The sequence below is a fragment of the Sebastes fasciatus genome, chromosome 3, assembly GCF_043250625.1.
Source record: "Sebastes fasciatus isolate fSebFas1 chromosome 3, fSebFas1.pri, whole genome shotgun sequence".
NCBI lineage: Eukaryota > Metazoa > Chordata > Actinopteri > Perciformes > Sebastidae > Sebastes > Sebastes fasciatus.
The window spans coordinates 13,139,603-13,156,487 of NC_133797.1; the positions used below are offsets into that span (position 1 = coordinate 13,139,603).

Sequence of the window (16,885 nt, forward strand, 5' to 3'; positions counted from 1 at the left end):
GTTCTTAACCCTACAGTCTTTTCTCAACCGTGTGCAGTACAGTCTTGTGTCAGTGGGAAAGAATATTGTGCAATCCAACCTTGACCCATTTTGATTTGCTTGGGGTATTTTGCCCAAAGGTTGTGGCCCCGGTTGGTTTCAATCTTCTAGGGTAGTCCTGGCAGTTTTAGGCCCTGTCTACACGTATACAGATATTTTTTTAAATTTCAAAAAAAAATTGTTTAACAAAATATCTGTCCACACTCAAACGCAAAAACCACTCCAAACGCTCGCCGTAATATTTACATGTCACCACAAGTGAGCTCACAAGTTAAGGGTCAAGGAATTTTGTTACCACCCTTCTCACTCCCTCTCCTTTGGCTTCATTGCAGTCAGTTCAATGACAGTTATTGTTCGTTGGGGGGCTGGGATTCCTGGGCGAACTGCATGACTGTCATCACTGCTTCTGTCTATTTATATGCATAAAAGACGAAAGGGAAGTCATTCAGGTTTATGTCCATAGCCCTTCTGAGTGCTCCAAGCCTCGCCTTCAAAAATCTGCACCTTAGAAAGCGTTTTAAAAATATCTGTGACCCAAAACGGTGTGTGGAAGAGAGGCTAAAACATATAGAGGAAAATATCTGTCTTTATAAATATCTGTTTACGTGTAGACAGGGCTTTAGTGTCAACTTCTAGTGTTGAGCACTGAATGAAACATTTGTGGGTCACTTTGTATATGTGACCACTTCCCCGCTCTGCCACGTCTCTTCCTGCTTCTGTCACAATGTCTTGAAGGGGCTGAAATAGGGCCGAACAGGAGGCCATTTTGCAATTTTAATCAGGATTTGGAAAGGGTTGAGAAGCGGCCCAGCACTGTTTTCTCCTCGATGAATTAATAATAGAACGGGAAGTGTGGGGTCGGATGGTGGAGGGGGCGGGGGGCATCGCTCACTGTTTGTGGCTGTGTCCTTATTACATGATTAGGGAACGTCATGTCTTAGACCTTGCTTGTTGTGACATTGCAGAACGCTGAACTTGTGATACAATCAGTTTTCACCCAACTCAGATCTACGGTCGCGAAATGTACAAACACATCTCCCTCGACTTCCCACTCCTCTGTGTCGGAGGAAATTGGATTTGCGAGCTACAGCTGACCCTGAGATACCCCTCGATCTAAAGAGTCCGGCTATTGATGCTCCCTTAACCACTCGACCACCGTGTGCACAGTCACACACAGCAGATGGGACGCGTGTTAAACCCTCAGCCTCCACAGCTCCGGGCCACGGGACACTCCAACACACTGGCCCTCTTGTTTTAAAGTGCCATGTCCCTCCACAATGCCTTGAGGCCCGTATGCATAACGAACTGCTATGGTTGGCCCAAGCTCACATGCCCTGGTCCTCTCACCCTGAGGTGGTAGGGCAGGGTGAAAAATAACTGCATGTTTAAAAAAGCCCTTGTTCACCAGCATCTAAATGATGGCCCATGCTTTAGAGCTTCTGGGGCTTCTGGGAGCGTGTTCAGAAACAAACAACTGAGGTCAATATCGGTAGTAACGTTGTGTTTCATAACTTCCGCTTGAGCGCCAGGTCATGAAAATGTGGTATGGTGCATTTGGAACCCCAAACCCTTAAACACAGACCCTCAATCTGCTCCACCTTCAGCTCCGTCCCACAGAGATTACAGATAATGATGAGTATCTTTCCCTGTTTTGCCCTCTCGTTTTTTTTCCTTTGCCCGCTCTGTGTCTGCACTTTCTCTGGAAATATTATTTACAGTGACGGAGCACCTCAGGCAAAGGTAGGAGGAGGAGGAAAAAAAAAAAGGACTTGTACACACTGGCCTGATGGATTTTCGAGATCTGCCCGGCACTAAATGAGTGGGTGGAGAAGATGAGAGGTGTATCGTGGCACAGGTGTTAAGGTAGTGTACCTTTCAGCTTAGGAGCTTTAGAGGAACTATTTGTGCGAGGTAAAAGAAAAGGGTGAAGGAGAAATTGTGTTCATGTGTGTGGGGGTCAGTGTGTGTGTGTGTGTGTGTGTGGGTGTGTGTGTGACTGTGAAAAACAGACCCACTTTAACCTCTCTCAGTGCTGTCATCAGAGCGTGTTAAGGAAATAGCGTGATGGAAGGAGGAGGAAGAAGGGAGCATGCAGGCTGCATGAGGGACGGAGAGCAAGAGGGAGAGGGAGAGGGAATGACTCGATCCTCCACACAGGCAGTGAAGTGTTTACTCAGCCCAGACAGACTGTGTGTGTGTGTGTGTGTGTGTGTGTGTGTGTGTGTGTGTGTGTGTGTGTGTGTGTGTGTGTGTGTCCGGACTTCCATGAGCTCAGAGATACCCTGACTGCAGGTCTGTGCCTGTAGATCAACTGCCCACTCTTCCTCTTCAACTTTTCTTCACTCAAAACTTCTCTCTCTCTCTCTCTCATTCAACACAGTGGGCTCACGAGTGCCTCCTAACTTCATTTTTGTTCGTCCTCTACCTTTTTGTTTCACCCCTGCCCTTTAAAGAGGAGCTATTATGCTTATTTTCAGGTTCATACTTGTGTTTTGGGTTTCTACTAGAGCATGTTTACATGCTTTAATGTTAAAAAAACGCTCTATTTTCCTTATACCGGCTGTGCTGAAGCACCTTTTCAACCCCCCGCTAGGCAGGTATTATGCAAATGTTTTACTTGGTGAAATCACCACGTTACGGAAGGAAAGGCAGGACTTCAAGCAAGGTGTTTCAGGCAGTTCAGGAGCAGTGTTTCTGTGGGGGAGAGTAACTCCCTTTGGCGTGGACTTTGCAGACCTTTAACACGCACAAAAAACTATAAAACACAATAATGGAAAGGGAAAAAGCACAAAAGCATAATTGGTCCCCTTTAATATGTTATTAATGACAATGTATTTATGCTATAGCTTTTACCTTCTTTCTCGTAATTTCACATTTAGTAAATCCACTTGTGGCCAGAATATGGTGTTAAGCACACAGCAGGTGGACAAAATAACAGAAACACCAACATTATATGGGCTAAATCAGGAGTTCTCAAACTTTTTGGGGCCAGGGACCCCTTACAGGGGACACATTTTTCAAAGGACCCCCTCTTAATCGTAACACCGATTAAGTGTATGTTTACTACCATTTGTACTCTTAGATGCCATTGGAACTATCTGTATTCTAAATCTTTTCAACATAAATACTTCAGACCTCTTTCATATTAACAGATACACATTTCAATTTAAATCATGTTAATACCACTTATATACTTTTCATCAGAGGCATTTTATTTTAATTGCATTTGGACTCAACTTCACAGCATTTATAGTCTATATTTCAAGTAATTGATCTTAAAAGCTTTCAGAAAATGAACAGTATAGCAAGACTGGCATCATCCTAATAAATCCAGATATTGACTTATTACTTTCTTATTTAAAGCTGACTTTCAGTAAAGTGCTTAACCTTAAAAAAATTAGAAAATATTGCTGTGTGTCACAATCATATCAGAGTTTCTATTGGCCCAAAGCTAATGTGGGTGGGAGTAATGGACACAATATGCTTGTTTTATTGGTGCAAATTGTCCCCATCCGTAGGTGTGCACTTTTTAACAGCGCAATGTTAATTTATAGCAAATTATTTCGCGGACCCCCTGAGAGATTGCCACGGGCCCCTGGGGGTAAATGTCACAAACCAAATGAAGAGCATCCTCTCTTTTATAGAAGATCTTAAATTTGTTTGTAGGAGTGCTCCATGCAGGTGGTGACAGACAGTCTTGTTCTTTAGGGGATGTATCGCACTTCCCTCGCCAAAAAGTACAGTTGTGTTTAGAGTAAGAGAGAGGGGAGGCGTTCTTGCTGAAGCGTCTTTAAGAAAGGATCCAACGGACCTGACCGACGCCGTGGGGAATTGATGAAGTATATAAAAAACAATCAATTCTCATTTGGTATTTGGTATTCTCTAAATATGGATCCGCAGGAGGAAAAAAAGATGAAACAAGGATAAAACAAGACCATTGCACAGCGTCAATGTGTGTTGACCTCTTACAACCCTGACATATCAGTCTCATGAAGCTGGAAATCTGCAGTTTTCGTTTATAATTTTCAGTTCTGTGGACATTTTTCAAGTCTTAACTTCGTGGTATAAAACGATTGTCCTGTTAAATGTCGGTCCCATTACGGTCTGACAGCTTTGATTTGATTCTCTATTGCCAGAGCAGTTTGCTTTGACATGTTGTAGTTGTTTGTGACAATACAATGGCGACTGACATGCTGGCTTCTCGCGATTTCTGTCCGTTCCTCATGTTGCTCAGCATATTATTCACCAATAAAGCTGTTGATTATCAGAGCTGTATAGTATTGTGACTGTAACGTCTTCACAGTCCTTTTCCGTGCTGTGTCTGTCCAGCTCCCTGCACACACGTCTGTGAAGACTGAAGAGGGGGAAAGCAGGGGAGGTCAGATACAGGGCCCTGTATGCTCCGGTGAAGCCGCATCGCGTCCCGGCAAATGGTATGCAGGCTCATAACGCGCTCCACTCGTCCAATAGCCGGAGACGAAACAGTTTTGACAGTGTCGAATGCCCTGCCCCGGGGGCCTTATCATCCTCCGCTGCTTGCCTGCCTCCCTCCCCTGTCTCTCCTCTCCTGATGCTATCTATCTGGAGATTTATGCAGAAATGTGCAGCTAGTCGACCTCCCTGGTCCCCCTCCATCCTTTCTGCGGGGACGCCGGCCTGTCATAAGCTGAGCTATGCAGAGATAGTGAAGCTCGGGCTGCTGGCCTCATGTCTTACGGAGGCTTCCTTGTCTGTACGCTTCAAACAGGGATGATGCTTGTAAGGGTGGACAGCGGATGCTCATCTGAATGCTGCAGTATTTTGAAAGTAAAGAAGGCAAACATGTCTGCTCTATTGTGTGCTATTGCATTCTGTTTTTTTTTGTTATATTCTTCATTAGCCTACTTTACTTTACCCTCCTCCCCTTGAGCTGTAGTTTATTGAGACATATCTTTTCTTTGACAGAACACTTTTCACATTTCCCCTCTGAAGTGCTCAGAGACTCCTCACCCATCTGGGATATTGCCCGAGTCCAAAAATACCCCTGCTTGATTAAGTCTTCTTATGTACCTGGATATGTGTGCTTAAACTGACACTTGGCAGTTTGCAGTTTCTTTGATTCCACTCCTTTATTTAATACCTACTCCGTTGAGCGTTGGCTTTTTTGTTGACGGCGGTTTTGATCCTGTGAAGCGGATCCCAACTCAATAAATAATCTCTGCGGATGCTTACATAAGCGATGGTCCATTTAATTAGACTGGTTAAGCTTAGAAGCCCAGAGGTCTTTTCACTGTACCATTAGAGCTCGGATGAGAAACAACAGCGCGCGGCCTCCCACCGTCGCCGGTAAGCAGAGAGCAAATAATGATCTGCATCAGAGACGCGCCTGGCCCAGGCTATTATAAGGTCTGCCGGACCGAGCCGCACCCAAGCACGAAGCCGCCCAGCTGGGCTTAGTCGGAATGGATGGGTAGATGGAGGGAGAGAGAGACGGACGGACAGAGGGGTGGATGGATGGTCAGTTCAAACGCAGTTCAACCGAGAGAAGATGAAAGGGAGTAGGGTTACGCAGGGAAACAGACAGCGCAGGGCGATGCTAATTTTAAAATGATTGTAGCAAGTGTAGTCCATACTAATGTCCATATACACACGCACACACGCACACACACGAATGCATGCATACATGGACAAAGTCGTGGTCATACTCGCTAATAATGAGCACGCATTCCCATTAAAGACTCACACGCATGCAAAAGCAAACGCATATGAAAAACCAGCACACATACACACACACACATTTGTCTATTGTGCGTGCATTCACGGGCCCCTGTGTGGGCGCCATCTGTCCATAATGGTTCCTTAGTGGCTCAGAGAGACGCCTCAGTTCCACTGTTGCTCTTATCAACTTTCAGGGAAAGGGGAAAGGAAAGGTAAGAAGTGTGAAAGTCTGATTGGAGACAAAGCAACAGCCAGCAGATTACTTTATACTGGGCACAGGCCCTCAAAGACCACCATGCATCTTTATCTGGAGATCTGCCTCCCCCGCCTCCGCCACCTTGCTTGTTCATGCCAGCTAGGCTTCTCTTGTCCCGGTTTACCTCTTTCTTAGCTATTTCTTTTTCTTACTGCCTCTTTTCTACGTCTCCTTCTGTTCCCTCCGATGAGTGTAGTGGTTAGTGGTCAGCTTCCCCCAGTTGTGCAATGTGTGACTCCAACACCAGCCAGCGTCACCCCCCCCCCGTCCACATCAGACTTGTAAAAGGCCGGGATTTAGGCCTGTTCTCTTCCCTCTGGCTGGCTTTCTGTTTAGTAAACCGTATTTCCTGCATCCGGCTTTGTCTCAGGAACAAGTGTTGGTCAAACAAGCCTTTTGTCTGTGGCCAGTGGCTGAGCGCACCACAACCAGTCTGGTCCTGGGACAAAGAAGCGAGTGTATATGAGCCCTGGTGTGTGTGTGTGGCCGTGGCAGGGAAACAAACAGAGAGAGGTAGAGAAGTGAGGAGGAAGGTCAAGGCCAGCCAGCTGCTCTATCAGGTATTTTAAAAAAACGGATGCAGAGACATCTCTGCTACGAACGTAGTAGTTGGCTGTTGGCGGTCGTCTTTGCGGTGTGTTCGAGTGCAACTTTTTGGCCAAGACAAAGGCGATGTGAGACGTCTCAACGGCCGGCCTTTCATTGTTAGTTCTTTGATGTCGGGTTGGTGTGTCCCCAGCTTAAAGCCCCTGATGAGTGATTTTAGTTCAGACTTTTGAGTTGGGTGAAAGTCATGTACGACAGGCTGGATTAAGAAAACGCAGGACGCTAAAGAAGCGCTCTAATGGGTGCCTCGGAGCCTCCACTAATTCCCCCACCTTCTTCCCCAACCTGTCCTCTCCTGCTTCCCCCTTCACCCCGGTCCAATCCCTGACTGCGAATACCCTAATGACATAAACAGAGTAGTAATCACATTAACGCCAGCTACGGCTGAGGCACTCTTAAGAGGCACTGTATTGACAACCCTCCGTCTTCCCAAGGCACTCACTCCAACACCTATAAACACTTATGAATATTGGCAAAGACCCGCTATTAGCATAATCACTTTTCAGGTGTGTGTGAGTGCTCCAGAGGCCCCAGGCGACTGATGGCTTTAGGGAAATGGCGGCGACATGCTGCTTCCCCCCCCTGTCTCTGTGCCTTCCTCCTTCCTCCTTCCTCCTTTTGGATAAGGCCTGCGAGCTAATCCTGTTAGCTCGTTCCTCCATTAGCTAAATGACCAATATCAGTGAGAGCTGTGTGGTGGTCACACCAGGACGGCCTGAGCCCGCTATCAGGCTTGGTCAAGGACGAAACAAACAAAAAAAAATGGAGGTCAAGCCAAAGTCTGCTAGCTTTTTGGATGCGTGGCTGGAAAGTTTGAGGGAGAAGGGACGGGAGATGGGTGGTGGGCAGTGTTGCCAGATCTCGCAAGAGAAACAAGCAACCATGTCTATAGAAACGAGCCCAAAAGAAGCCACTCTCCCCCCCAAAAAGCCCCAAACAAGCGACCTTACCTACCTAACACAATATGAGAGAGAGAGGCGGCCACTTGATCACTTCATATATATGTATGAATTTATTTTGGATTGTATGCATTTCCTTTCATTTTTGCATCCATTTTTAGCTTGTAACTTTACATTTTTCTTGTTAACTAAACTTAAAGAAGTTGAACATTTTATTTCATTTTTTGCTTGTAAATTAAAATGTTCTTGTTCTTTCTTGTCTAATCAGATTGGCATGATGTGCTCGTATATCACACTTATAAAATTGGCAAACTGCCTTCGAATCGTCCCCCACTTGAGGACGATTCCAATCTTTAAATCCACTCCACCTTTTCCCAGGCTTTGTTGTACCTTTTGCCATATTTCAACTTAGTACCTGGCATTGTTAGCTAAACTCCATCCACCCACGAAGAAAACAAACAAGACGGGTATAGAGGAGAGAGATAGGAGCCCAAATAAGCAACTACACAGAAACATGCCCAAAAAAACGCAACCCGCGACTACCAATATTTGTAAGCGACTTTTCAAGAAGACAAGCCCAAAGTCAAGCGGACTTGGCAACTCTGGTGGTGGGTTTGATTGAGAGATGAAGGGAGGACAAGACAGTTGATGATTTTTCTTTAACGCACCGTTAACCTGCCAGCACTGGGTCAAGGTCGTGGTCGTCGTGGCGTTTTGTTTGTTTGTGTTGTGTTTTGGCTGAGGAGATAAAGGGGGAAGGGGGAGGTGTGGTTCTTCTGTGATTGAGGGAGTGCGTGTGAGACTGGGTTTGGGGGGTTGGGTCACTAACAATAGAGCGATCTGCATGAGCAAAGTGTACATGATGCTTCCTAGACTGCTCGTGTGTATTGTCTGGTCAACACTGCTGTCTAGGACGACGGTGTGAATTTGGTGTCAGCAGCTACATACCTGCTGTTTAAGGCGCCATCATTTCCCCTCTGCCCTAGTGTCAGTCGGCCTTGTGCTTTTTGCACGGATCATATTCCCTTCCTGATAGCAGTGTCCGTTAGACACTAGCCTCCCTCTGCTTTGTGTTGCAATGTGCTGAAATGGCTTTGAAGGAGTTGTTAACCCCCCCTTTCTCTCCCTTTGACTGTGCCTCTTTAGTTCTTTATATTTCTCTTTTTCGTGATTATCGTTCTTCCTTCTTTTTCTGCTCCTGATCCCCCTGCCCCTCTCCCACTTCTCCTATATGCTTTCTGTCTTCTCTCCCCCAAAGTCTCAGCCCCTGCCATGAAATGGCAGCTAAGGGGTTGTCAGTGTGGTTTCTCCTCTCTGCTGATCCTATTTCAAAGGGACCTGGAGATCCAGCCTTAGCCCCGGCTCTCCTGCTCTCCAGCCCTAACTCTCCACAGACTTAATGGAAGGAGAGAAACAGACGGAGAGAGCGAGAGGGAGCTCTCCTTTATTCCATTAGAGGACAGACTCGTTTATAAGATCATCCTTCCTCCCTCACACAGTTCTCTGCTCTTCTTACAAAAAGAAAGAAACCTTCAAGGCCGTCAAACGCCTTGTCAGAATGTCTTTTCTCCTTTTGAATAACTGTCCCTCCATCCCTTTGAGGGCAGCCATCAAGGACAGTCGCAGGCTTATTTCGATACCCTCTCTGTCGTTGTTGTGAATCCGGGCATGCTTTGGTCTGGCTTGTTGGTGCCCATCAATGTGTCCACTGCCTGGACGGGGATAACAGTTATTGTCGCCGCTCGTGGCGTGAGCACAGTTTGTCAAATGTCCATAGATGGGCTTGTGATTGCATAGCGCCAGACATGCTGTTTTTGATACATAAGAAAATGAATTGACTCTCAGCTTTGAAGTGCTCTGTTGTGGCTCTCGTGTCCTTCAGAAACGTGGTGGGTTGTCATTAAGAATGTCCCCTTCACGCCACACTTCTCTCCCTTCTTCGCTCCCTTTCCTTTTCCCCTACCTCCTTCGCTTCCACGAATCCCTCAGCGCTTTCTTTCCTCTGACGGACGCGGCTGTGTCTCGGAGGGGAAGACGACATTCGAGCCAACCCCCAACCCTCCCCACATCTCCCTCCTCTCTCGTCCTTCACAATAACAGCAAAAATTCATCTATTTTCCTCCTCATGCATACGCACTCTCTGCTCACACATTAAGACAGAAGGGCTGAGGAAGTGTGTGCAAATCAAAGCAAAGTGAACAGGAGAGGCCAGGTTATTGCCACCGTTTTACGAGTGATATGGGGCTTTCTATTTAAAGCCATAAAAGCACACACATAATCATAGGAAACATACATATAGCCAAAGCCAGTGTAATGGGCACATTTTATTTGTGCTTATGAGAGAGGGAGCAAAAACGTGTATGGGCAAATGGCTTTTTTATGATGGAAAAATTCCATAGTGGGTCAAAGCCCCTTGCAGGTGGCAGCAATTAACTGTAATTTTTGCAGATTGTAATGATCCATAATTTACCAGTATACCCCCCTTCCAACTCTTTTCAGTCAAGAGAAAAAGGTTTGCGTGGAGGTTTGATTGGGTGCACATTTTATGCCGCGTTCTGGTCTTTAAGTGAGATTGTTCGGAGGGGGCCATGGCGGCCGCGGACACATGAGACAGAAAGGAGAACCACAAAAACGCCAATCTGTTCCGTGTATTGCTCATCCACAACATGCCTCTTTTCTCCCAGCGGCCGTCTTCTCTTTCTGCCCCTTCTTCACCCCTTTGTCTCTCAGCCACAGCAGGCTTAAAACATGCACGACTGTCCATCCACCATCTTAGGGATCGTTCATAGTCGCAATCACACACACACACACACACACACACACACACACACACACACACACACACACACGTGGCCTATCTTCGTCTCTCCCTCTCCCTTGTTCTCCCTCTCCAGCACAGTATGGCCATGGTTTTGGGTTCAGTGTCTGCAAATGACTTCAGAAAAATGCCCTCCGGTGAAAAAAAAAAAAAAAAAAGAGAAGAAAGGATAAGAAAGGCAAAAGATGAAAGAGGGAGCACATTTGCAAGTGGCGGATGCTTCTTATTTTGCATATCTCTCACTTCTGCTTTCCCCCTTCTTCTCCTTTTCTATTCACCTGAGAGGATTTAAATAAATCCATAAAGCATGAAATATCAGAAATAGAAAAGTAATGCATGAAATGCATTTTTATAGGAGCCTCCCCGCCCGCCCACACACAAACACTCAAACACAATTTCCCCCCTTCGCTTCTTCGCCCTGTGAATGTGTGTTTTTTCATGATAAACGCCGGTACAATTTATTAACATGTGACCTCTTATTTGTATTCAGCATTAATATGCAGCATCAGATACATGTCCCACTTTAGCCTCGCTAATTCTGTAAACATGGCATTGGAGGGGAGATGAGTGTGTTTAACGAGATTAGGCGTGCATTGTCAGGCAAATCTCCGGTCAGCGTGCAAGTGCTATTGAAAGTCAATTATTGTTTGAAATATTCCTATGCTTTCTCAACTGTGTAAATTGTGTATTTGCTGCCTGAGATATCTCTCATTATTGTTTTATTCATTCTTTTGTGAAGCATACACCCACTGGAAGTGAATGCTGGTTGAAAAAAAAAAAGATTTAAAATGCATTTTTAATGTGTTATAGTTCAGGATCTCAGGTTTTGTTGCTTGTTTTAAAATGCATTGTGCAGTGTGTTAGGATTCAGTCATGCTTAATGATCACAAAAGTAAAAAGGAAGATTTATTCCTCCGTGTGAACAAAATCATTTTCATCTAATTTTGTTGCGATGTTTCAAGATTTTTTAAATACATTTACAAACATCAGCGTCATTTATGTCCAGAAATAATTGGTGATGTAAAGGGGTTTTATTTTGAAAGTGCTAGAAGTAGGGCTGTCAAACACGATAATAATGCGTTAATGCAGATCTGTTTAAACGCCAAAAACGCAATCGATCTTTTGGAGGTTGTATGAAACTAGAAAACCTAAAGAAATCATTGGTACCAACTATGTATGTCATACTAGCTTGTCACGAGGGACGCTAAATACTGCTCCAAACTTTTGCTAAATTTTGGCAAGGAAAAACTGGCAAGGGGCCCTTGACCTCTGACCTCTAGATATGTGAATGAAAAATTGTTCTGTGGGTACCCACGAGTCTCCCCTTTACAGACATGCCCACTTTATGATAATACCATGCAGTTTAGAGCAAGTCATAGTCAAATCAGCACACTGACACACTGACAGCTGTTGTTGCCTGTTGGGCTGCAGTTTACCATGTTATGATTTGAGCATTTGTTATGATTTTATGTTAAATGCAGTACCTGTGAGGGTTTCTGGAAAATATTTGTCATTGTTTTGTGTTGTTAATTAATTTCCAATAATAAATATATACATACATTTGCATAAAGCAAGCATATTCATCCACTCCCATGTTGATAAGAGTATTAAATACTTGACACATCTCCCTTTAAGATACATTTTAACAGATAAAAATGTGTGATTAATTGCAATTGATCATGATTACCTATGGACATGATCGCGATTAAATATTTTAATCGATTGGCAGCCCTAGCTAGAAGATGAAAAAATATCAGAGTGAACGCTAAATTCAGCCCCAGTCTCTCAGTGTTTGTCGATCATAATGGACATTTTGTTCCATAGTTTACTTTAATTGTTGACGTGTTATGAATCTTTTTGAATGATTCTACAGCTCTGGTTTTATATCAGTTAGTTATTCATCAGTAAGATTTATCGTTTTAACAGGTCAATTAAAAAATGTTCTCTCTCTCTGTCCCTCTTTTTGTCAGATAAAGATGAGCCCAGCAGTTACACCTGCACCACCTGTAAGCAGCCCTTCACCAGTGCCTGGTTCCTGCTCCAGCATGCCCAGAACACCCACGGCTTCCGCATCTATCTGGAGAGCAAACCTGGCAGCCCCCTCACCCCCCGCGTGGCTGCAGCTCCTGGGATGGGGGGTGACTGTGTCTCCTCCCAGCCTCCGCTCCATGCCGTCCACTTGGCTGATGGCAGTCCTTATAGCCTCTTGAGGATGCCGGGCTCTGGGTCTGGCCGGGAGTCGGCTACCACGCCTCGCGAGGGCCGTTACCCCCGAACCCCACCTCTGTTCAGCCCGCCACCGCGCCACCACCTCAGCCCCGACGACCTGGCCCTGGCAACCCACCATCCCAGCGCTTTTGACAGGGTGATGAGGCTCAACTCAGTGCCAATAGAAGCGCCTCCAATGGACTTCTCTAGACGTCTACGTGAGCTGGCTGGGAACGCCACTGGGGCTTCCCCGCCTCTCTCCCCTAACCGGCCCAGCCCTATGCAACGGCTGCTGCAGCCATTCCAGCCAGGTTCAAAGCCTCCATTTTCAGCTACGCCTCCCCTCTCCACCTCTCAGTCACCTTCTGGCTCGCGCTCCACGCCCAATGCCGTATCCAATGCGGCCCAACCGGGCACACCTCTCAAGTCAAAGTCTTGTGAGTTCTGCGGGAAGACTTTCAAGTTCCAGAGCAACCTAATCGTTCACCGGCGAAGCCACACGGGGGAAAAGCCATTCAAGTGTCACCTCTGTAACCACGCCTGCACCCAGGCCAGCAAACTGAAACGACACATGAAGACGCACTGTCAGAGCAAGTCTTCGGTGCTCAACGCCAAGTCAGATGACGGCCTCTCGACCGCAAGCTCCCCCGAACCTGGTACCAGTGATCTGATAGGCAGCGCCACCGACGCTCTCAAGTCGGTGGTGGCCAAGTTCAAGAGTGAGAGCAATGGCCTGATGCCTCAAAATGGAGAAGAAGAGGAGGAAGAGGAGGAGGAGGAGGAGGAAGAGGAGGAAGAAGAGGAGGAGGAAGAAGAGGAAGAAGAAGAGGAGGAGGGGGAGGAGGAGGAAATTGAGACTAAGCCTGGAGTCGAAGAGGAAGAGGGAAAGAATGACTATCGTTTCAGCCTGCGGCTAGAAGGGGCCCGCCACCACCAGAACAGCGAGGCCCTGCATCCGCACCGCCGCAGCTCGTCCCGGGAGCCCGTTGACGAGGACTCGGCCTTGGAGTCCGACCGAGCAGATGATGGAACCACCACCACCATCAATGGCCTGGGACCTCTATCCACTGACAGCCTGTCTAGGAAGCTGAGTGGAGGGGTCAGTCCCGGCTCCCTCAGCCCCCTGTCCAAGCGCATCAAGGTGGAGAAGGACCTTGACCCCCCCACGCCCACTATCCCAAACACGGAAAACGTGTACTCCCAGTGGCTAGCTGGCTACGCTGCCTCACGACAACTCAAGGACCCCTTCATCAACTTCACAGGTGGGGACTCCAGACAATCGCCCTTCGCCTCCTCATCCGAGCACTCGTCGGAAAACGGCAGCTTGCGCTTCTCCACTCCACCCGGCGAGCTGGACGGGGAGCGGGCCGCCTCGGGACGCAGCGGCACCGGCAGCGGGGCCAGCACCCCGCACGGCGGCGGGAACTGCAGGCCGAGCTCCAAGGACGGCCGCCGCAGTGACACCTGCGAGTATTGCGGCAAGGTGTTCAAGAACTGCAGCAACTTGACAGTGCACCGACGCAGTCACACTGGAGAGCGGCCGTACAAGTGTGAGCTGTGCAGCTACGCGTGCGCCCAGAGCTCAAAGCTCACCCGCCACATGAAGACCCACGGACAGATGGGCAAGGACGTGTACAAATGTGAAATCTGCCACATGCCTTTCAGTGTATACAGCACTCTGGAGAAACACATGAAGAAGTGGCACAGCGACCGCCCTCTGGCTAATGACATTAAGACTGAGTAGGCAAAGAGCAGCATGCTGGCAGCTCTCTCTCTCAGCTCCCCTGGCTAAAAAGCGACCCTGGCTAACTAGCCAATAAGTGAGGGGAAAAGGACAACAGGGTTAGACACCAGTACACGGTACAGCCCTGTTATCATCCCCGACTGGAAAAAGCTGAATGCATGATCCATCATCGGGGCAATACTATTGCATCAAGCGCAAAACTTTTTGAGCCTTTCTATTGTGCAATAATTTACACGTTTTGTATTTTTTTGTAACTGGACAGCATGCTCGGTGTGTTTTGGCTACTTAGAGAGAAAATTGTCCTCGGCTGGTGGGTTTGGTTGTACATGTGTCGCTGTTGATACTTTTGATTTCTTCGACATAGAAAAGAAAAAAAAAGTTAGTTATGAGAACCCATGCTGCATACAGTACATACTGTTTTACATATCATGTACAGTTTTGTGTTCAAACATAGTGGACAGTGTCATATTATCAAAAACATCAAGACAAGCAGGGTCACACTTAAAACTGATCTTTGTGAAAGATTTTTCCATGCAAGATTGATATGAGATATATATAGAAATTTGGGCTGCCTATGAAATGCTAGGCACTGGCGCCGTTAAATATTTCTTTGACAAACAGCAATGAAATTAACAATATGGTGTGAAATGACAACAAAGAGTGCCTTGGATATTTTACCTGCATTAGTTAATCCTCCTTTTTGCTATAAGCTCGGAGTTTCAGCTAGAGAAGATTACAGGACATTTTTGTGCACATATGGAATAAGCAGGTCCTTGCATCAAGCACCTGTACAAACCCTGTCGTTTTGTGACTTAGCAGAGCATAAGGAACCAGCTGAAATGAAAAAAAAAAAAATGATGTGTACCTCTGGTAAATCATTTATCTGCCTGACTCATGTATATTGTTATTCTCCAGATTATGATTCTGTTTACTGGCATGTTACATGCTAAAAAGGAGTATGTGTGTAGAGTTTCGGTTTAGGTGTCGTTATGTTTCCCGGTACACGTGTACCACACTGAGAGGGTAGTCTGACGAGTTGTTTTAACCAACGTAAAGCTCTTAATTTTCCAGAGTGTTTATTTTCTTTGAAAATTAAAAGTTTGCAGGGTTTTTTTGTAAGTAGCACAGAATTATGTTTCTTCGGTGTCAGCCGGGCAGCAGTGTAGCCAGCAGCCACTCGGAGACCGCAGGGTGGGTTTTAGTTGTTCTAATGAAAAACGTAGAAGAAGGTCCGCACACTGTAGTTACCTTTAAGTGCAATTTATTGGCACATCCTAGTTAGTGACGTTGTGAGCATAAGCATTTCTTCGGAGATGCCATCTTAAAAGGTAAACGCTCTGGTCACATGACAGTCACATGATTTCGCCAGTGACCCAAATATCCCACATATAATCAAACGTAATGTTACATGTATATTAAGAAAAAGACATATGTATTAGGGCTGTCAATCTATTTAAATATTTAATCGTGATTAATTGCAAATTAATAACACATTTCCTTATCTGTTCAAAATGTACCTTAAAGGGAGATTTGTCAAGTATTTAATACTCTTATCAACATGGAAGTGGACAAATATGCTGCTTTATGCAAAATGTATGTATATATTTATTATTGGAAATCAATTAACAACACAAAACAATGACAAATATTGACCAGAAATCCTCACAGGTACTGCATTTAGCATAAAAATGGATTCCTTGGTTTCCTAGTTTCATATGATGCCAGTATCTTCAGCCTAGCTTTAAAACTGAGCCCTCTACAACCTTCAAGCAATCGATTGCGTTAAAGAAATTAGTGGCATTAAAACACGTTATTATCACGTTAATATTGACAGCCCTAATATATACATATCTTAATATACATGTAACATTACCTGTGATTATATGTGGGATACTTTTTAAGACCTTTTAAGATGGCGTCTCTGTGCAGATTAAGTACGTCTGAAGAAGACGTACTCGAAACATCACTAACTAAGATGTGCCAATAAATTGCACTTAAAGGGAGCTACAGTTTGCGGACCTTCTTCTACATTTTTCATTGCTGTCTTCTACTGGTCCAACACCGGCATACTATGGTTTTGGATGTGCGCGACCACCTTACATTGTTTTTAGTTGTTCTAAGCCAGACAGATTTGGGGTTTGGGTGGGGGGTTTGGGTGGGTGTCAGAGGGTCAGGGTAGCGTGGTGGGGAGTGGGTTGACCAGGTGTCTCTACAATTCAAATGTTTATGTCCTTATAGCGCTTATTCTCTTTACCACATTAGATCTTAGAAACACTTACGTAATCTTTTTTAATGAACTCATTGGAAACGATCTTAAATGGAAGTCAAAATCAAAAGAATCAGAATTTAGTACAAAAGAAAATTCTAACTACCCCTTCCACACAAGTTTTTCAGAGTCAAATTTTGTGTTCTTTTCAGTTAACATGCTCTAGACCTCATTGTGGTATTTTTTTTTTTTTTTTTAACTCCATCCCGTCATTCTTGATGATATAGCACTTGTCACTCTGCCTTGGATTCTGTATCTGTCTCTCTAATCGGAGGTACAGTCGGTTGAGTATAAAACGAGGACCGGATTTCAGATCCGGGACTACCTACGTGCACTGTTCAATTTTCCCAGT

The 16,885-nt window shown here is 45.6% G+C and overlaps 1 protein-coding gene across 3 annotated transcripts in view; it reads left to right on the forward strand.

Moving 5' to 3' along the window:
• Nucleotides 1-16,885, forward strand: part of LOC141764111 (B-cell lymphoma/leukemia 11A-like) — a 145,034-nt gene that overhangs the window by 25,972 nt on the left and 102,177 nt on the right. For 2 of the 3 annotated variants that reach the window (XR_012593220.1, XR_012593221.1), the window contains exon 3: nt 12,286-15,935. Coding sequence is in view for 1 of the 3 variants with exons in the window: in XM_074629067.1 (XP_074485168.1) it covers nt 12,286-14,267 (1,982 nt within the window). In the remaining 2 variants the exon portion in view is untranslated. Of the gene's footprint in view, nt 1-12,285; nt 16,844-16,885 lie in introns of those variants that run through there. The other variant, XM_074629067.1, reaches the window with a different exon arrangement.